Here is an 18,589-nt window from a genome sequence, read left to right on the forward strand (position 1 = left end):
TCTATATGCATCCTTCAGTATCCGAAGTCAGTACCGTCAAACTTCCTGACACACCAACAAAACCAGGCTCCACAAACCCAATACCCTGGTGCCCATCTAGTAGCTAGTCCCTATTTGTATATTCTTTTTTGTCCAAATTTCTTTTTCTTTTTTTTTATAGGTAACTGAAAGTCTGTTTGTTTGATTTCTTTTTTTATTCAACTAATTGTTTGAATGGCTGTCATCTAAAGGCCATTGTTAAAAGAGCAATGCGTTTGTATGTAGAACACCCATGTCGCCCAATTAATCCCCACACCCCAAACGAAACCAGTGGCTTTAGTTAAATACACACGTGGTCCCCACCTTATCTACGATTGAGAGGGTTAGAGAAGAAAGAAATTTAAAAAAATCTCAAAAGGTGTAGGCTCTCTATTCCACTCATGAAGATGGTTGTTGTATCATCAGAATGAAGAAAGATGAGTGCTTTGCTTTCTTCTGCTCTGGCCACCGCCTCCGCTTCCACTGCCCTCCGCCACAGTAATAAATGCATTTTCAATTCCAAGCCTTTTGCCTCGTCCTCTTATTACCTCCACCCTTTTCTACTTAGAGGTGTTTCTTCTTCATCTTCTTTAATATCTTGTCTTCTTCATTACAAGATGCTGCTTTCATGGCTTCTTTGCATAATAACCATGTCATTAAGAATTTCGAAAGAAAATTCAATACATTTCGACAACTTTTGATTTTTTTTCTCTGCCTCACTCAAGTTTGGATTAGAAAATATAAGGAGAAGATAATTCATAATCAATTTATTGGGTTTAGAGTACTAGAAGCAGTCAATGTCCTGAGACCTCTGAACTTGGCAAAAGCAAGAAACAAAAAGACGTTTCTTATTCTTTCAGCCGCCATTCCCTCTGTGCCTTTTCTATTTTTGATTGGTTAAACGAAAACTCAGGTCCAGCCTCTATCTCCCCTTTAACTCGTTTCAACTTGCTGCAATTTGAAGGCAGTTTTCAGCATAATCTATTTGTGTGGATGCAGCAGAAAGTTTTCTGCGATTAGAGCAGCAAAAACCACTGTAACTTGCGTTCAGATATTCGCTATCTCTCTCTCTCTCTCTCTCTCGTGCTAGGCATGTTGTCCACTGACTTCATAGTAATGTCTTTGCCATTATTTTTCATCCGGAAGTACGTAGGAAGCTCTTAACAAAGTTTCTGCTCATGAAATATTTTTTCCTTTACCATAACGCTGAAATTTCCAGTTTGATGGCTGCTTAAATAAAAATGAACCTACCTCTGTTTGATGTAAACTTGACTGCATTAATTCTTCTGATGTCTTGCAGTTACAAATGATTCTAAAAGCACACAATTGTCTCCAGATGCTACCATTGACAGATCAGAGGCCGATAAAATTGTGGATGGTATGGACTTTGGTGAGCTCTGCAATGAGTTTGAGTGCATCAGTAGCCCTTTGGTGGAATCTACAGCAAGACAACTTGCCCGTGATATTCTAGAGCTTCGGGAAGGCAATCGTGCCCTTGGGACTTATGCTGTTTCTGTCAAATATAGGGTATTATTGCATGCATGGTGACATGCATTTCTTTCGACTTTTATATCATAAAATCACATACAGGGTATTGAAACATGTATTATCACAATCAGAGTGTTTTGACACAATATGTCATGATACTAATTGCAGGATCCAGTCAGAAGTTTTACTGGTCGTGAGAAATACAAGAGACGATTATGGGCAACCAAGGCACTCGACAACCCAACTGTGGTAAGATATGTTGAACGATCTGCATGCGTCTGTGTCTACATAAAGCTAGAACAAAAAGGTGTGCATTGGGTGTGGCTCATGTGTTGATCAGACGAGAGTTGTTGTTGTTGTTGCAGTCTGTGCAGGAAATGACGATGTTATCAACCAGTGTCCTCATCATTAAGTGGAGAATCAAAGGGAAGCTGAAATCTTTTCTTGCTGGTGTAGGATCAGGAGATTTGATAATAAAAGTTAATTCACAATTCACTCTCAACCAAATTAGTGGGCAAGTGGTTGAGCATGAGGAATTCTGGGATTTATCATCTTCATCAATAATTGCACAGGCATTCTTCTGGGCATCTCGACGTCTTTTTGCCACAGTTGAGGCTGGAAAAGATTTGGCTGATGGTGTTAAGAACTTGACAAGCCGTTTCTCAACTGATGAGAAAGAAAACTTGGAGATGTATCCAGACCCCTCAGGTGATCCAATGAAGGTAAGAGTTTTTTTTTCTCTCTTTTCGAGCAACTCATGATGTAGAACAAATGGAGAATATTGTTTGGAACTCAAGAAATTCCTAGAAAATCAATTCAAATTAAAAAAAAACTCAGTTGCTTTACTCGAGAAGAATATCTTTTATAGGGTTTTATAATTTTTTTTTTTTTAAAAAGAAAAAAAAAAAAAAAAGTATGTTTTCTTCAGTTCGTTAAGGCATTCCTGTTTACATTAATAAACTGACATTCCTGTTTGCTTTTGCATTTTTTGCTTTTCAGTTCTTTCAAAGAGATGACAACTTCCAAAGAGATGCGTACCAAATTGCACTATTTCTGGCAGTCCTCTACTTTGTAGTTCAGTTTTTGAAATTAACATTATAATAACAGCTCCGAGGACACACTCACTTTTGTAATTGTGTTTGTAATTATAAATACCAGCACAGTGTATATTGTTGTATAAAATTAATCTTGTATCATTAATTTTAAGGTTTTCTTGCAATAGCATGATCTACTCTGTACAGACATCATGTGTGCCAAGGATCCTGTTTATGCAGTAAGTAACTCACATTCCATATATATATATATATATATATATACACATGTACTTGCATGTAATATATGTGTATTTGGCAAGTAATGCCATATATTGCTTTAATTATATATCATCTGCAAGAATGAAGAGTCCACCCTCACCCAACATCACAAACCTCATAAAAAGACAACACTAATCACAAATTTGTTAATCAATAAACTATAGTACAACAAATAAATGAACGCTCTGCCAAACCATAAACAATTTAATATAAAAAGCTTTGCAGCATAGTAATCAGTAATAAAGAGGATGTTACTGTTCTCCTAATAATCTTAGTGGAAGCTGAAGAAAGATTGTGGGCGCCAACAGAATACACAACTCCAGAGTCATCCTTCACCTTAATGCCTGAAGAGCCTAAAAGCAGAAAACAACCAGAAATTAGAAACAAAATATCCACAAAAACATCTCAAAAGTTTCAAAACAGTTCTCACAAGTTTTCTTATAAAACATTTTTCACAAATTTTATTTATCCAAAAACATTTTTAATGGGACCCACAACATTCAAAAGATCACACAAAAATTCATCTTCAGTTTAAATAAGAAACCTTCAAACATTTTTTACATCCAAACATGAACTTAGTGATTTTTATATACTTCTCTTCAGTCTCCTCAAAAACAAATCTCAGTTTTTGTACCATCGAATCTATCTAGGTCTAGTGCCATTCTAGTTGCCCTAACTCAAAACCTGAAAGAGAACACTAGAGGCTGCAAATCATTGTGCAACCTCTATTTAAATTAAGATTTGGATAAGTACATCCTCTTGCAACTAGTGAGATTCCGCTCCATTTTCTCTAGCATATCATTCCAAACTTATATCGATTTGTACCAACAGGAGGCCAAGAAATTTCATTGGCAAACGAGATATCTTGCATCCCAGGATAGAAGCCATACTTTCCACATCATGAATATGCCTCACCGGTACTACATCTGATTTGGCCAAGTCCAACTTCAATCCAAAAACAGCTTCAAAGCATAGAAGAGCCCTTAAGGCTCAAATATGGTCATGGCTGGCCTCACAAATCAGGGTATCATTGGCAAATAAGAGATGAGATATATTAAGAGAACCAGTATTTGCCTCCCCCGCTGAGACGCCGAATAAGAAACCACCCTCTACATTATTACAATAGAAATGTTATCATCCACTATAGACATGCTTACCCAATCGACCTTCCATCAATGTTGTGTAGGATTAGAGGCAAACTCTCTGTTACAGCCAGCTTGGTATTTGGAAGTACTCTCTCTTTCAGGAAATAAAAGAAAGAAAAACCTGTACTACAAATGCACAATACAAGGGCAACGTTGCGTTGTAACTTTTATTTCCCTGTAGCATCTCTCTTAATTTCCAGAAAATGGAGTCAGCCATAAAGGACATCATACTCTGTTTTATTATTTAAATTCTATCCTAAATCAATCATCTTAGGGGATGAGAAAACAAAGAGAGAGAATACAGAATACTTATGGACAAGTCATAAACTCTCTTCAAGGAGGGGAGAAATGATACTTTTACCACACATATATCTCTCGATAAAGGGTGCAATCAAGATGAAGAGAACTAATTTGGATTATCATCGGAAATAAATACTCAAATGAAGATATAAGTTAAAGATTCAGGCATGAAAATGAAAATAAGAACATTTACACAAGACAATAACATAAAAAAAAATTATATGGGAAGAAACCATAAACATAAAATATACAAAAATCACGACACAGTACTCACAGTTGTATTCAGTCCATCCAATTGCCAGCTCTACAAGATCATATAAAACTAGCTTATTTGAAAGCACCAAATCTGCAATTTGAAACATGGGATACGTTATTTAATATAATCTTAATGCATATGACACAATATAATTTGATTCCATTTCATTTTATGATTTATTATATAGGGAACCATTAATCATGAATCATTCCATTATTTGTTAATGAAGCTCCACGGAATAAAATTAAATGCCTAAAGAGAATAGATATCGACTTTTGTGCAGAATTACAGCTGATTGCAAACTAAGGGAATTATTTGTTGAGACAACAGTATAATTTCGAAAGATATCTCATGACAATTACAAGCAAAGAAGTGTGTCTGGGATTGAAAGCTTTTTGGATCTCTGGTTATTTTCTAATAAGAAGATAATGATATAATCACTTTCCTCAGAGCTAGAAATCCAGGATCTGTATAATTGTGATCCTCATTTTCTCGATTTCTGGTAGAAACTGAAAATCAGAAGAACTCTTGGCTGGAAAGAACTACATATTTATTAATAAACTTAATCCAAGATAACTAGAAATATTAACTGAATGATTTATATGTAAATGTAATTCTAGACTGCACCTCCCAAAAGAGTCATTTGGCTTCCATCCTTGGATTGTATCCCACTATTTTGCCATCCAATACACCACAAATCATCCTGCAAAGATGTCATGAAAAACATTATAAATTCCAACTATCAAAGGGAAGCTGAATTCCATTTTTAGGTAAATTAATGACATTTGTAAACAACCCAATGCACTATGATTATGATTCAATCATGACAGCCATAAGCAGAAAGCTCATATTCTTCATTGTCGATAGACGATTTGTTGAACTCAACACAACACCATGGCAACTCATTTTTTGACAAGTTATAGTAATTCTAGTAATTGACATTGGACATAATTCAAAAGATAGTGATAGTTTTTCTAGTAGTGAACAAGGAAGCAGTATACTAGGTATGTGTATATTCAGGATCCGTTTGGCAACACAACTGTTCTAAAGTATTCTCATATATTTACTTCCCAAACATCACTCAAACACAAAACACTTTCAATTTTAAATCTTCAACTTTTTCATCTAATCATTACAACTTTTCCCAACTCCCAAACAAAACACATAAAACAATACCACCTTTTCAAATTTCAAAACAAAAATAATATTAAAAAATTCTATTCAAACAATTTTTTAACTTTATAATATTTTTATTCAACTTTTTCTCTTTCATTTTCCAAAACTCAATAAAACATTTTTAACTCAAACCAAATCACTATTATTCACAAATATACTAAAATATTCTACGTATCCAAATGGGCACTCGAATAAAGTGGCTTTCTTTTTCTTTTTTGAATATAATTAATATCATGCTTTCCCATTGAGAACTAGAAAGTTGACCATCAATCAGTTGATATTTTATAGGCCATTATCATTATGCTAATTAATAAAGAGATCAAGTTATAAACACATTCATCCACCATGTTATACTACAAGCATTTCAGTATTATATATGTAGTTTGATCTAGAAATCTATGTAAAACCACTCTTGAGACAACGTATCATCTATCTTTCTTGATATCTGCTACTTTCGAGACTAAGATATAAAATCAACAAAGTGAGAGGGGGATGATATGGTGTGGGTTTATGGAAGTTTATAAGGGGTGGCCACGCTTTGCAAATCAAATTCGCTTTGTAGTTGGTGAGGGGAATCGAATCAGTTTTTTGCGGGACGTGTGGTATGGAGATCACGCATTGGAAAGGGTTTTCGGATTTTATATCGTATTGCAGTTAATAGGGAGGCTTCAGTGGCAAACGTGTGGTTATTTTCTCACGGTGCGCACCGGTGGAATATTCTGTTTAATAGGGATCTCCATGACTGGCAATTATCTATTGTTTCAGATTTTTTTAGCCTACTATATTCCATAGGGACTCCTATGGCACAACGAGATAGATTGAAGTGGAGGTCTAATAATCACAAGATATGTACAGTTAAGGTGTATTATAACATCTTGACAACACAACTTGACAATACTCCGCTCCCCTGGAAGAATATTTGGAGGTCTCGTGTGCCTTCTAAAGTAGCTTTTTTTGTTTAGAATGCCGCTCTTGGGAAGATATTGGCCACGTACAACTTGAGGAAGAGATGATGTGTATTGTTGGATTGGTGCTACATGTGTAAGAAGAATGGAGAATCTGTGGACCATCTCTTACTACACTGTGAGGTAACAAGGGTGTTGTGGGATGAGATCTTTCAAAGGGTTGATGTTGCTTGGGTTATGCCTCCGAGGGTGGTGGATTTATTGGGTTGTTGGACAAAAATGCAAGACTGTCATATCAAGTGGCAGCAGTGTGGAAGATAATTCCGTTATGCACTATGTGGTGTATTTGGATGGAAAGGAATGCGCGTTGCTTTGAAGATAAGGAAAGCAGAATGGCTGAGTTGAAGAATTTTTTTCTTCAGACTTTAATGTGTTGGTTTTCCACTATTGTATTGCATGGGGACAATGTTCAGAATTTCTTGTCTTTAATTTATCGCTTTTAGAATGTATTCAGGTGTTCTTATGTATACTTCCTATGTATAAGGGTTATGCCTATTTCATTCATATATATAATATCTATCTTTTACTAATAAAATAAAAAATAAAAAAGAAAGAAGATATAAAATCAACATTACTCACCTATCTGATGAAAAAGGTCAACTTTACAATCAATTATAGCCGAGCATTTAAAGTTCAGTATATGGAGAGTAAAATCACAAGAACTGAAGCATTTAAGATAAAAAGAATCCAGCAAATTGCCAAACGAGACCTAACAATTGAGGATTTCAATTTAAATTTTAATTCTCACATTACTTACTCGAATCTGGAATAAATACTCATGGGGGTAAACTGTCAAAGAAAGGGAACGATCAAAATGAAACTTGACTGTTGGGAATCCATCATCAACGCTGCAGGAATACAAGAAAAGAGAAAATCAAGCTTGTCTCTACAAAAGCCTCAAAGTATTAAACAACTTGAAATACATTCATGAAGTTGACACAACAAAGAAACTATTTGCAAGGCTACTTATTGACAAATCCAACGCACCACTGATGTGGAAGACTTCTACATCAGCTAGCATGAAAAAGTATTAGAGTTTTGGCTTTTTTCTGTAACTCTTAAGTGTCCCACAGCAAGTGGTGTGTTGACACACCGGCTTATAAGTAACAGAACTCTATAACAAATTGTATCTTCATCAAGACAATAAATTTGGCTCATACATTAGAAATAACAAAAACTGGTGCATTATCACATAAAAAGCAAATTATTAACCTCAAAAATCATTTCTGATGGCCTTTGCCCATTATATGGCTCATACATTAGAAATAACAAAAACAATAAGTTTCAGACAAAAGAAAGAATGATTAAAACAATTACTAAGCTCCTCTCAAATCGATATTTATAAAGGATATAAAGAAAAGATTGAAAATTAATAAATTGGGAGGCACTGGAAAGACAGGACCATAACAAAGTAAAGAGACATGCATTTTAAACATGTCACATGTACTAGTTTAAACACTTGAATTAAAAGAGAAAAGAAAAGGTAAGGAGAGTTTGAGCTTGTCTGTATAACTTTGGCGGAGCCAAGACCCCACCTCAAGCCCTATAGAGATGCCTCTACCACTACACAATGCCAGCACAACTTTGGCAAAGCTTTTATACTCCGTTTCTGTTTTTTGATAAGTAAAACTTTTATACTCCATTTCTAAATCATAATCGTCCTCGTCCTCCAGTTCTAATTGCTCGAAAATAATCTTCTGCAATGGCATATTACCAAATCCTAATTTCTTAGAGTTATATACTTGGCGTGCCAGTATTTATAATCCTTTCTCTTAATAGAACAGCAGAGCTCTTCAATGGCAAGGAGAGAGTGTATGTGGTGTATGTGGATCAAGCATTGTGTATCCACAGTCCGATTCTCGATCATGGTGAATAGAAGCCCCGTTAGTTTCTTTAACAGCTCTTGTGGATTGAGACAAGGAGACTCGTTGTCTACTTCCCTTTTGTTATCGTTATGGGTGTGCTTAGTCGGATGTTGGAGGCTGCTGTTGGAGGTGGCTTTCAGTGGGTTGTGCTAATAATGGTTGAATCAATGTTTCCAATTTTTTGTAAATGATACACTGCTTTTTTAGTGCGCCAAAGCATGGTCACATTCAATCATGTAGAGTTCTTTTGCTTTTCTTTTTTTCGTTTTTGAAGCTGTCTCCGACCTAAGTGTGAATCCTGCAAAGTCCAAGATGGTTCCGATGGGTTCTGTGCATAATACAAGAGGCATGGCTAATATTTTGGGATGTCTTCATTGCCCATGAAAATACCTTGGTCTTCCGCTGGTGACCACTTATATAAGGTGAAGACAATTTGGGATGACGTTATCGAGAAGATTGAGAGAAGGTTGGCGGGTTAGGAAAGGATTTACTTTTCAAAAGGGGAACATTAATCAAGAGTACATTTTCCAACCTCCTTAAAGATTTGCTCTCACTTTTTCCTTTGCCTGCAAGTGTGGCTAATCAGATTAAGAAGTATTTTCGTACTTTCTTGTGGAAAGGAATCGAGAAGGAGACCAAGTTCCATTTGGTTAGGTGGGATATGGTTTGTTCCCCGATCTCTCACAGAAGATAGGGGATCAGAAAGGTGAGGATTTTTAATAAGGCACTCCTTGGGAAATGGTTATGGGAGTCATCATGGAGGGCCATTATTGATTCCATATATGGAAGTGATTGGGGTTGGTGCTCTAATGAAGTGAGAGGTGCACATGGTATGGGGTTGTGGAAAAACAACAGGAATGGTTGGGAGGGTTTTGTTAGTCACCTTAGATTTGTGGTGGGCAACGAATCCAGGGTCAGATTTTGAAATGACATCCGGTGTGGTGATATGGCCCTTAAACATGCATTTTCTTCCCTTTTTCGGATTTCCTATGACCAGGAGGCTTCGGTGGCAGACCTTTTCGGCAGCTCTAGTGGTTCTTTATGGTGGAATGTTCATTTTCTTAGAGCTGTCCAAGATTGGGAATAGGGCGATATTTCAGACCATTTCAGCTTGTTGAACACTTCAAGCACTAGTAGTGCAGAGGTGGAAAGGTTGTTTTGGACTCATTCTAGGAACAATATATTCAAGGTCCGATCCCTATACAAGGCTATGTCATGTTAGAACCATAATCCTTTTCCTTGGAAGCGTATTTGGAGGAGTAAGGTGCCTCCCATGGTTGCTTTCTTTGGCTGGACTGCTTCCAATGAAATTTTTTTTACCATAGACAATCTGAGAAAAGTGCGTACTCATTGTTGTGGATGGGTGCAATATGTGTAAAAAATAGTGGTGAATCGGTGGATTATTTATTACTTCATTGTGAGGTGGCAAGGGCTTTATGGTATGAGATTTTTAACCAGATTGGAGTTGCTTGGGTGATACCCAAGAGGGTGGTGGATTTTTTTGCTTATTGGAGCGGGCTTCAGGGTAACCCTCAAATTGTTGTAGCGGGAAAAATGGATTTATGTCTCATGTGATGCATTTGGCTTGAAAGGAACGGCCAGAGTTTCGAAGATCGGGAACGTTCTTGGAAGAACTTAGATGTTTCTTTTTCCATACTTTATTCCTATGGGCCTCCGCTATTTCTTCAATGGGGCTAGCTTTTATGAATTTCTTGTATTCATTTCGAGCTCCTAACATGTACGTGGGTGTTATCTTTTGTATACTTCTTGTGTACTTGGGTTACGCCTATTTACTTTGATTCAATGAATTTTATTTTACTTATAAAAAAATATACTATAAATATCCTTACTATTTTTATTATATGTTATTCTTAACCTTCCTTCTTTCGTCTGGGATCTATTATGTAAAACCTTTCAATTTCAGAAATCTTATGATTCATCTGATTTCATTGTCATGCGACATTTAATACAGAAATGAGACGGTTTTAACCCCCTACACTACCAAGAGATAATAAAGCTTTTGTTACTCTTATAATAAAAAATTGCAAAAGAGTCTCTTCAGTTGACACCTTACTTTCCAATGTACTGGAAACAAGAAAACTGGTCTTCAACGGTATGTAATGTCAATCCATGCTGCTGAGCCATAATCTGAATACAAAAGGAATATGAAAATAAATATGCGCGCAGGTGTGTAAGAATCTGAAAGGAAGCCCTCAAATTAATGTGAGTTGAAGAATATCGTGTACCTTAGGAATTAGGGTCTCATAAACCACCTCCGGAAGATAAGCCAATGTGGTACCACTATCAATTATTGTTCCTTTCCGAAGTCCATTTTCAAATGTATCTGAAGGAAGCGATAGAACGTCACCACCCACCTCAATATCCTTCAATACAACATTGTAATGTGCCCTATGATTGTAGATAAGAAAAAAATTACGACAAATTTCACAAGCCAAAACTTCATAAAAAAAAATACTTGAATAAGAAATTAAAAACTAAGAAAACATCCTGCAAAGAAACACTTTTATAATTTTTATAAAGAATTAAAAAATTATAGTAAGCTTTATAATGAACTTAATAGTTAGGTTCCTAACACATTTTTTGATAAGTAAGAACTTTATTGATCGAATGAAATTAGGCGAAGCCCATGTACCCAGGAAGTATACAAGAGAAACACCTAACTACATTCTAGAAACCTGAAGAAAACAAAAACTCATGAACATTTTGATGGGAACCAAATTGATCATGGTTTCAAGGGATTTTATTCTCACGGGTTCATATCACATTCCCTCCCTAAAGTACAATAGCAGAAAACCACTGAAGCAAAGAAGACAAAAAAATTTCCAGGTATCCTCAACAGCTCACTCCTTCTTGTTGAAGCACATCTCGTTCCTTTCCATCCATATGCACCACATTATGCACAGAGGAATCATCCTCCACACCGTTGCCAATTGAGAGCTACTATGATGCCTATTCCAACATGCTAGTAGATCCACCACTTTCATTGGCATTACCCAACTCAACCCAGCTCTACTAAGAACACCAACTCATAACGCCCTAGCCACCTCACAATGTAAGAGTAAATGATCAATCGATTCACCATTTTTCTTACACATGAAGCACCACTCCAACACAATCATACCATGTTTCCTCAAATTGTCAACCGTCAAAATCTTCTCAATTGCAGCTGTTCAAGTAAAAAATGCAACTTTAGACGGCACAAAACCCTCCAAATACTCCTCCACGGAAAAGAGATATGCTGCTGAATAGTCAACACCTTATAATATATGATTTAACTGAAAACTGCTCCCCATATGTTTCCACAGCATTCGATCCCTCTCATTACCACCTATATTCAGAGAATAAAAGAAACTGAAAAAATCTGCAATCTCATCAAGTTCCCAATCCTATACATTTCTAGTAAAAATAACATTCCAATGCACAGTCCTATTAGCATGACACAACACAGTGGGAAATAAATTGTGATAGAACATTATATCTTAATAAGATGAAGTCAGGAGTGCGTCTGCAGTGAAAGGTGAAGGCGCAATAAGTCATGTCATCTGGAAGCAGAAGCATGCCCAACACCACATGGAGAACGCTCGTTCAAGGAAGTATGGAGAGTTGACAGACCGTAGGGGTGTGCGGACCATACCCTAGTTACCTGTCTCTGTCATCCTATAGTATGACAAGACAAGGACGAAAACCTCCTATACAAGCATACTTGGAGTCAAAGATACGTCAAAAAGGACATCTGACAATCCCACTATATATAAAGGACCTAGAAGTGGGACAAAATCTCATTTTTTGAGACCTTATTCACTACAAAGCTAGAAGAAGACGACTACTGCAGAAAGCAAGGAGCAGAGAAGCGACGACAGAGCTTCCAACGTATGAAGGTAGATTAGGTTCTAAGAAAGTGTTGGGTAATGTGGGGTGAACATTGTGTGTGAGAGGCATTGCATTACTTCTGTAATTCTTCCCCCTTTTTCTACCAGCATAACTATATATTTCAAGTACTATGTTTCTAACTATATTTACTTGCTGACTTCTGATGCTTTCAAAGTTTTCGATGCTTTCTACAACTGATGATGAGACCCAATGTGGGAACGTGGATACCAGTGTGTGTGAATGTGTACGTGTATGTGTTTGTGGAGTCAGCGAGAGTCTATATTCATGGTATGGGATAGAGAATTCCCCGGGACCATTCCACAAAGTATTACCAAGTACATCACACGAGAAAGAGAATGCCTCATGGGGAGTGGGATGGAACGATGTCGTATTTGGCCTCACCTAATAGTCAGGATGTGGGATCCCCTGGCGTATCTCGTGCTGGTGTCTTCGAGTTGGTTATAGCCGGGTAGAGTAGCATCCCCAAGGCGACAAGTTTTAGTGTGTGACTACTACAGCGTTCCGTCTTTTATATATAAAACAAAATTCATACTTAAGTAGTTTTATTGATGTCACTATTGTCCACTTAAACTAAATCTAATCTATATCTTACATTGGTATTAAACATACCAAGGCGAGTCAAATTGTCATAAACAACCAGGATGATTCACAACAGCGTTAACCAATTTAATACTTTGTGTAGATGGATTGAATGCTAAAAAGTCTACCAGAAAACTAATTCTCAGTTCAAACTTGCAGTAAAATTGGGAGCACAATGTTTCTCACTTCTTCATCTACTCTTCCTTTCCTCTTTCAATTGATCCAAAGTTGAGATAGGTCAGATCAGTACTATGGTAACCAACTTTTTGCTTCCATTGCCGCCATAGCCACAAAGCTTTTTACTCGAGAAGAGAACATAAATAATTAATTCATACCAACAAAAGCTTATTCTTGCAATCTCTAGCATACAATAAGCAATAATTGGATGAATGATTTGTAATCTCTACCTCTTCCAACCATTTGTATATAACTTCATTCACATTAAAGTCAGCGCAGAATTAAATCAAGCAAAAGGTAAAGAAGTTCTGAGTCCCCAAACAACAGAGCAAAGAACGGCAATAGAATCCGAAATAGAAAATAGATAAGAACAAACTGAAAAAAGGTAAACTCGAATTTCCATATTAATGGCATCACTATCAAAACTGATCAATTCTCATTAACTAATAATAGTGAACTACTACCAGCCAACCAGTAATGGTAGCTATAAATATCACAAGTTTTATAGAATGTCCAGTAGCATCACATACTGATTTGGTACCAATGGCGTTGTGTTCACTTTTGGATGCACCACTTGGCCAATGGCAAAGATTCCACCACCATGTATATTATCCAAGCAGTGTGCAAACATTTTTTTCAACTTTCCAGCTGAAGCAAGCTGTGAAATCATGGATGAATTTGCCTGTCCAAAACCAAGTATGCCATCAAGAGCTTCCGAAGATGAACCAAGCTCCCCTGATTGTTTAGATCCACACCTATCACACAAGGAAGCAAGTTTATAATATCTAGAAACAGCACTGCTAGTGTACACAATGCTCCAAGAAGAAATCATTTTGGACAAAAGTAAAATTCCACAGCAGAACTCGACTTGAAACTTGTGATGAAGCTTGTAAAGAGTATGTAGTAGTGAACTAGAACAAGGTTTTTGAGAAACCAATCAGCACTATTAAACTTTACCTCAATAGAACTTGGACCGTAATTTAAAATCTCAATGTCAATTTATCCCCTCTAATCTCTATTGAAAACCGACTTTAACTGAGCATGTAAATAACACATGCCTCTAACAAAAATGTTTTGCCACCAGGGCCAATCGTGTCATTTATATGGTTTTGTCTAAGTTAACTGTTGTTTTGGCAGGAAGGGACAAGATGACACTAAGACTTCAAGATTGGGTCCAAATTGTATTGAATCAAAGTTTGTGGTGTAGCGTAAGCAAGAGAATGTTGGTAATTCATTAAAATGAAGTATAAATACTCAAAATTTAGAGAAAAAAAAATAAAAATATATTTCAAGGTTTAGAGACAAGTATATTGAAAAATAGCAGAATAAAAATAACAAATTTTAGCAGTCAAGAAAAATATTGGCCACTAGGGGTGAAAATTTTACGGTCCAAACCGAAAAAACTGACCAGACCGGACTGGGCCGAAAATGTTTTTCATCGGTTTCGGTCCTTTGTCTGTGAGGAATTCGGTTTTTGGTCCAGTACCGAGGTGTGGATTTTTTGGATTGGACTGAACCAAAATCAACCAAATTAGATTGTTATAAATTTTTAAAATATTTTTTATATATATAATATATTATTTTATATAGTAGTTGTATAAGTTAATTATAATTTTCATCTAATCTATTATATCATTGACCATATAAAATGTTAAAATAATATATGCTATCAAATAACTAATAAATCATATGATAGTATATGTTATTATATGTACATACATTTGTTTTTATAAGTAAATTATATGTATAGACATACTCTACTATTTACACTTAATTAAAGTAATTAGGTAATTTTTTTTAAGATACCTAAGTTACAAGTAAGCATGAATAATCTATGGACAATAAAATTATTTAATATCCATTAACCATATATAAAATGATAGAATTTTAATATAGGTCATTATGAATGCTAAAGTACTAAGTTAGTAATTATTAACATCATAGTTATAATTATAATTAATTATTTTTTTAATGAGTTAGTTACATAATCCACATTAAAGAGTTCACTTAATTTTAATTTTACTAATTTAATTAATTTTTTGTATTAATTTATCTGTCAAAAAAAGAAAAGAGGAAAAAAATATTCTTAACTCATATGGACTGAATCGGATCGATTGGACCGACCAGACCGATAACTAACGGTCCGGTCCCAATCCCTAGGGGTAATCGGTCCGGTCCAGGCCGGCAAAATCATGGACCGAAATTTTCGGTCCGTGATCCCCCTAGATCGGACCAGACCAATTACACCCCTATCGACCATATATCTCAAATAGTGCCAAGATATCACTTTAGCTGCACTCCTATAAAGTCACTTATATTTTTAAATTTGTATTCTTGGAAGTGAAAAAAGAAAAGATATTATCATTATAGCTAACGTTTAGCATTTTACATAGATCAATGCCCCAGATATGCTAGGTCATGAATACATATGATAGCTAAAATTGTCCATTATATGGTGTTGAAGCGTAATATTAGAAACAAAACCCACCCGAATATGATACTCCCATTTGCTGGTGCCGTTTGAAGGTTTCCAGTCACTTGATCAAGTTGCACATTATCCTCCACGAAGTATCCAGAAGTTGAGCTTCCATCTCCATAAACAACATTATATTGGCAAGCCAAGCCAGGCCTGCAACCAGCAAGTGGACCATCGTATGTGGAATTGCAAAAATCTTGATCACAAGTAACCAAACTTGAAGTAGAGGAGCTCTTTGGATCGTATAGTGTCAGTTCTATCTGTAGTACAATCATCATAATAATAATGTAGCGCCAATAAAACGGTCAATATAATTTGGGTAACTCGATATAAAATTCACACAAGGAAATATAGAATAAAATAGTTCTGATCCAAAAAACAAATTGAGGCTCGATTCAAGATTCGATTCAAGATTTAAAGGTACATACACCGAGACTGCTTTTCTTAGGGCACCTGCTGCAGCCGATACAATTCACCCAAAGAATGTCACTTCCTGTATCAACTTGCACGTAATATTGCTTTGATGGAGACCCAATCCCAATTTTAGCAAAGTACAGCCTACAGCACCCAAGTAAACCATATAAGCATGGCAAAACGAAAAACAAAAAAAATATTAGTGTTTTATCCTTTTCTTCTTGTAGGTTATATGCGTATGTGTGTGTTGGGAACCCCAGGGGGTGTTATGTCCATTTCGCGAGTAAAATCCCGCAGAAATAATAAAGATAAAAAGTCCTAAATTTTAATGTTTGTCCAAAGAGATTCAGTTAATTCAGCCTTAAGCAACTACTAAGCTCAACTAGACTGAATTGATTCTCTCTGCACAACAACAGACTAAGGCCCCCGTTTGGATTCAGAGATGAGATGAGAAGAGTTGAGATGGTTTGTGAATAGTAGTGAGATTTATGAGTTGAAATTTGTGAATAGTAGTGAGATTCTCTCAATCCAAACCGGCTCTAAATAAGAAAGAAACGACAAACAAACCAATAGTATGTCCATTTTGCGAGTAAAATCCCGTGATAGCACGTACAGAAATAATGAAGAAAAAAAGTCCTAAATTTTAATGTTTGTCCAAAGAGATTCAATTAATTCAGCCTTAAACAACTACTAAGCTCAACTAGACTGAATTGATTCTCTATGCACCAACAACAGACTAAGGCCCCCGTTTGGATTCAGAGATGAGATGAGCATAGTTAAGATGGTTTGTGAATAGTAGTGAGATTTATGAGTTGAAATTTATGAATAGTAGTGAGATTCTCTCAATCCAAACCGGCTCTAAATAAGAAAGAAACGTCAAACAAACCAATAATCCTCCAATAATGCAATAGTTGTATCTTAAATTAACTACAGAAAACGATGTCCATAAAGGCACAAGAGAGAAATATAGAGATTGGATCTGAGCATATTTTTTTTTATCACCAAGGATCTCAGCGTACTAAAGTATCACAAGCACATATAACATCATATCAGACATAAAGTTCAAACAAATAGCAATATCAATCATTATTTATCGGAATCAAATAATCAGAAAGCAAAAAACGTAATATTCTCAAAACCAACTACGAGCAAAATCAGCAACAAAGAAAATAGAAAGAAAGAAAGCTCAAATCGCATATGCAAATGAATTTTCAATTTAACTTGAACCATCGCACAAGAAACCAGAAAGAGCTGAAACAAGCATTACAGTAAATCAGAAAGAAAGCCCATAATCTATAGTCAAATTAAGTTTGCACAAACAAAACAAACTATCACCATTAATGGAAAACACATAATAGCGCTGCAAAAAACCCAGAATGCAAATTCAAAGAATTCAAGGCAAGAGAGAGAAATCAAGGAACCAACCCAGTTTCAGTAGGCTGACCATTGCCACCCAATTTAAGATCCACATCAAAAAGTGTTCTACCGTGACGGCGTACATCATGGGCTTTGAATGCGCTCAAGTTACGTTCCAGGCCTTTAAACTTGTGCTCCACCGGGAACACCACATTGGCTCTAACAAAATCAACAGCAATGTAAGAGGAGGAAGAAGCCAGAAAAAGGAGCAACGAATAAGCCAACCGCCAGAGATCCATTCCCACCGACATCAATTCCTTCAAACCCCAGTTTGAAAGCTACTAGGCCGGTTGAAATTCCGCGCCCCGTCAAGGGGGTAAAGTGGAAACCAGGGACGTAAACCTGTGACACGGACGGCGAATTAATGTCAAACGATATTACGTCACGTGTAGTCGTGTACGTGACTTCTCGTAGAAAATATTAGAAGCCCTTGTCTTAGGCCATTGTATTTTAATTTTTATGTCGTCTTGTCCTATTATTATGATTTTTTAAATTTTTATATAAAAAATAACAAATAATGTAATTTTTTTAAATTTTTAAATAATAATAATATTAAAAAATAATATTTTAACAATATTTTATTTAGCTATTAACTTTCATCTTAACTCACTATCTAAACTGTACCTTAGACACATAGATCATTCAATCTATTTCATCTAGATGCTTCAATCAATTCCATCTAGATATTCAACTATCATAAATATAAATATTTTTTTATCAAAATATATATATATATAAATACTTTTAAATTTCAAATCTTTTATTTTTTTTATGTAATTATTATCTAATTTTTACAATTTTTCCAAATTTCTAAACAAAGCATAAAAAATAATTCAATTTTTTCAAATTCTAAGACAAAAGTAATATTAAAAATTATAGTCTACCAATATTTTAATTTGATAATATTTTTATTTAACTTATTCTCTGTCATTTCCAAAAATTCCATAAAATATTTTCACTCAAGCTATTTTTAGTTCATCTCATCTCAACTCAAATATCTCACTATTATTGACAAACTATCTCAGTTTATCTCATCTCAACTCACTATCCAAATCAGGTCAATGTATTATAGAAAATAGTTTTGCTACA

At 35.5% G+C, this 18,589-nt stretch overlaps 2 protein-coding genes across 3 annotated transcripts; one reads left to right on the forward strand and one right to left on the reverse strand.

The window, feature by feature from the left end:
* Positions 1-396: 396 nt before the first annotated feature.
* On the forward strand, positions 397-2,746 carry LOC108987221. The gene is made up of 5 exons (XM_018960101.2): positions 397-588; positions 1,319-1,545; positions 1,675-1,755; positions 1,872-2,228; positions 2,506-2,746. Exons 1-5 carry the CDS (start codon positions 456-458, stop codon positions 2,605-2,607), a joined length of 900 nt encoding a protein of 299 aa, XP_018815646.1. The 5' UTR covers positions 397-455; the 3' UTR covers positions 2,608-2,746.
* An 85-nt stretch (positions 2,747-2,831) lies between these two features.
* Positions 2,832-17,867, reverse strand: LOC108987220 (aspartic proteinase-like protein 2). Of its 2 annotated transcripts, XM_018960100.2 has the most exons (10): positions 17,510-17,867; positions 16,099-16,228; positions 15,683-15,930; positions 13,725-13,949; positions 10,773-10,935; positions 10,601-10,674; positions 7,419-7,509; positions 5,148-5,223; positions 4,539-4,610; positions 2,832-3,172 (listed from the first exon to the last, which is right to left on the reverse strand). In XM_018960100.2, the coding sequence occupies exons 1-10, from the start codon at positions 17,749-17,751 to the stop codon at positions 3,024-3,026; spliced, it is 1,470 nt and encodes a 489-aa protein (XP_018815645.1). In that variant the 5' UTR covers positions 17,752-17,867; the 3' UTR covers positions 2,832-3,023. The 2 variants fall into 2 exon arrangements, with proteins under 2 accessions (XP_018815645.1, XP_035549375.1); XM_035693482.1 differs by lacking the exons at positions 2,832-3,172; positions 4,539-4,610 and adding an exon at positions 4,958-5,019.
* Positions 17,868-18,589: the final 722 nt, after the last annotated feature.

This window comes from Juglans regia, chromosome 8 (genome assembly GCF_001411555.2).
Source record: "Juglans regia cultivar Chandler chromosome 8, Walnut 2.0, whole genome shotgun sequence".
Taxonomy (NCBI): domain Eukaryota; kingdom Viridiplantae; phylum Streptophyta; class Magnoliopsida; order Fagales; family Juglandaceae; genus Juglans; species Juglans regia.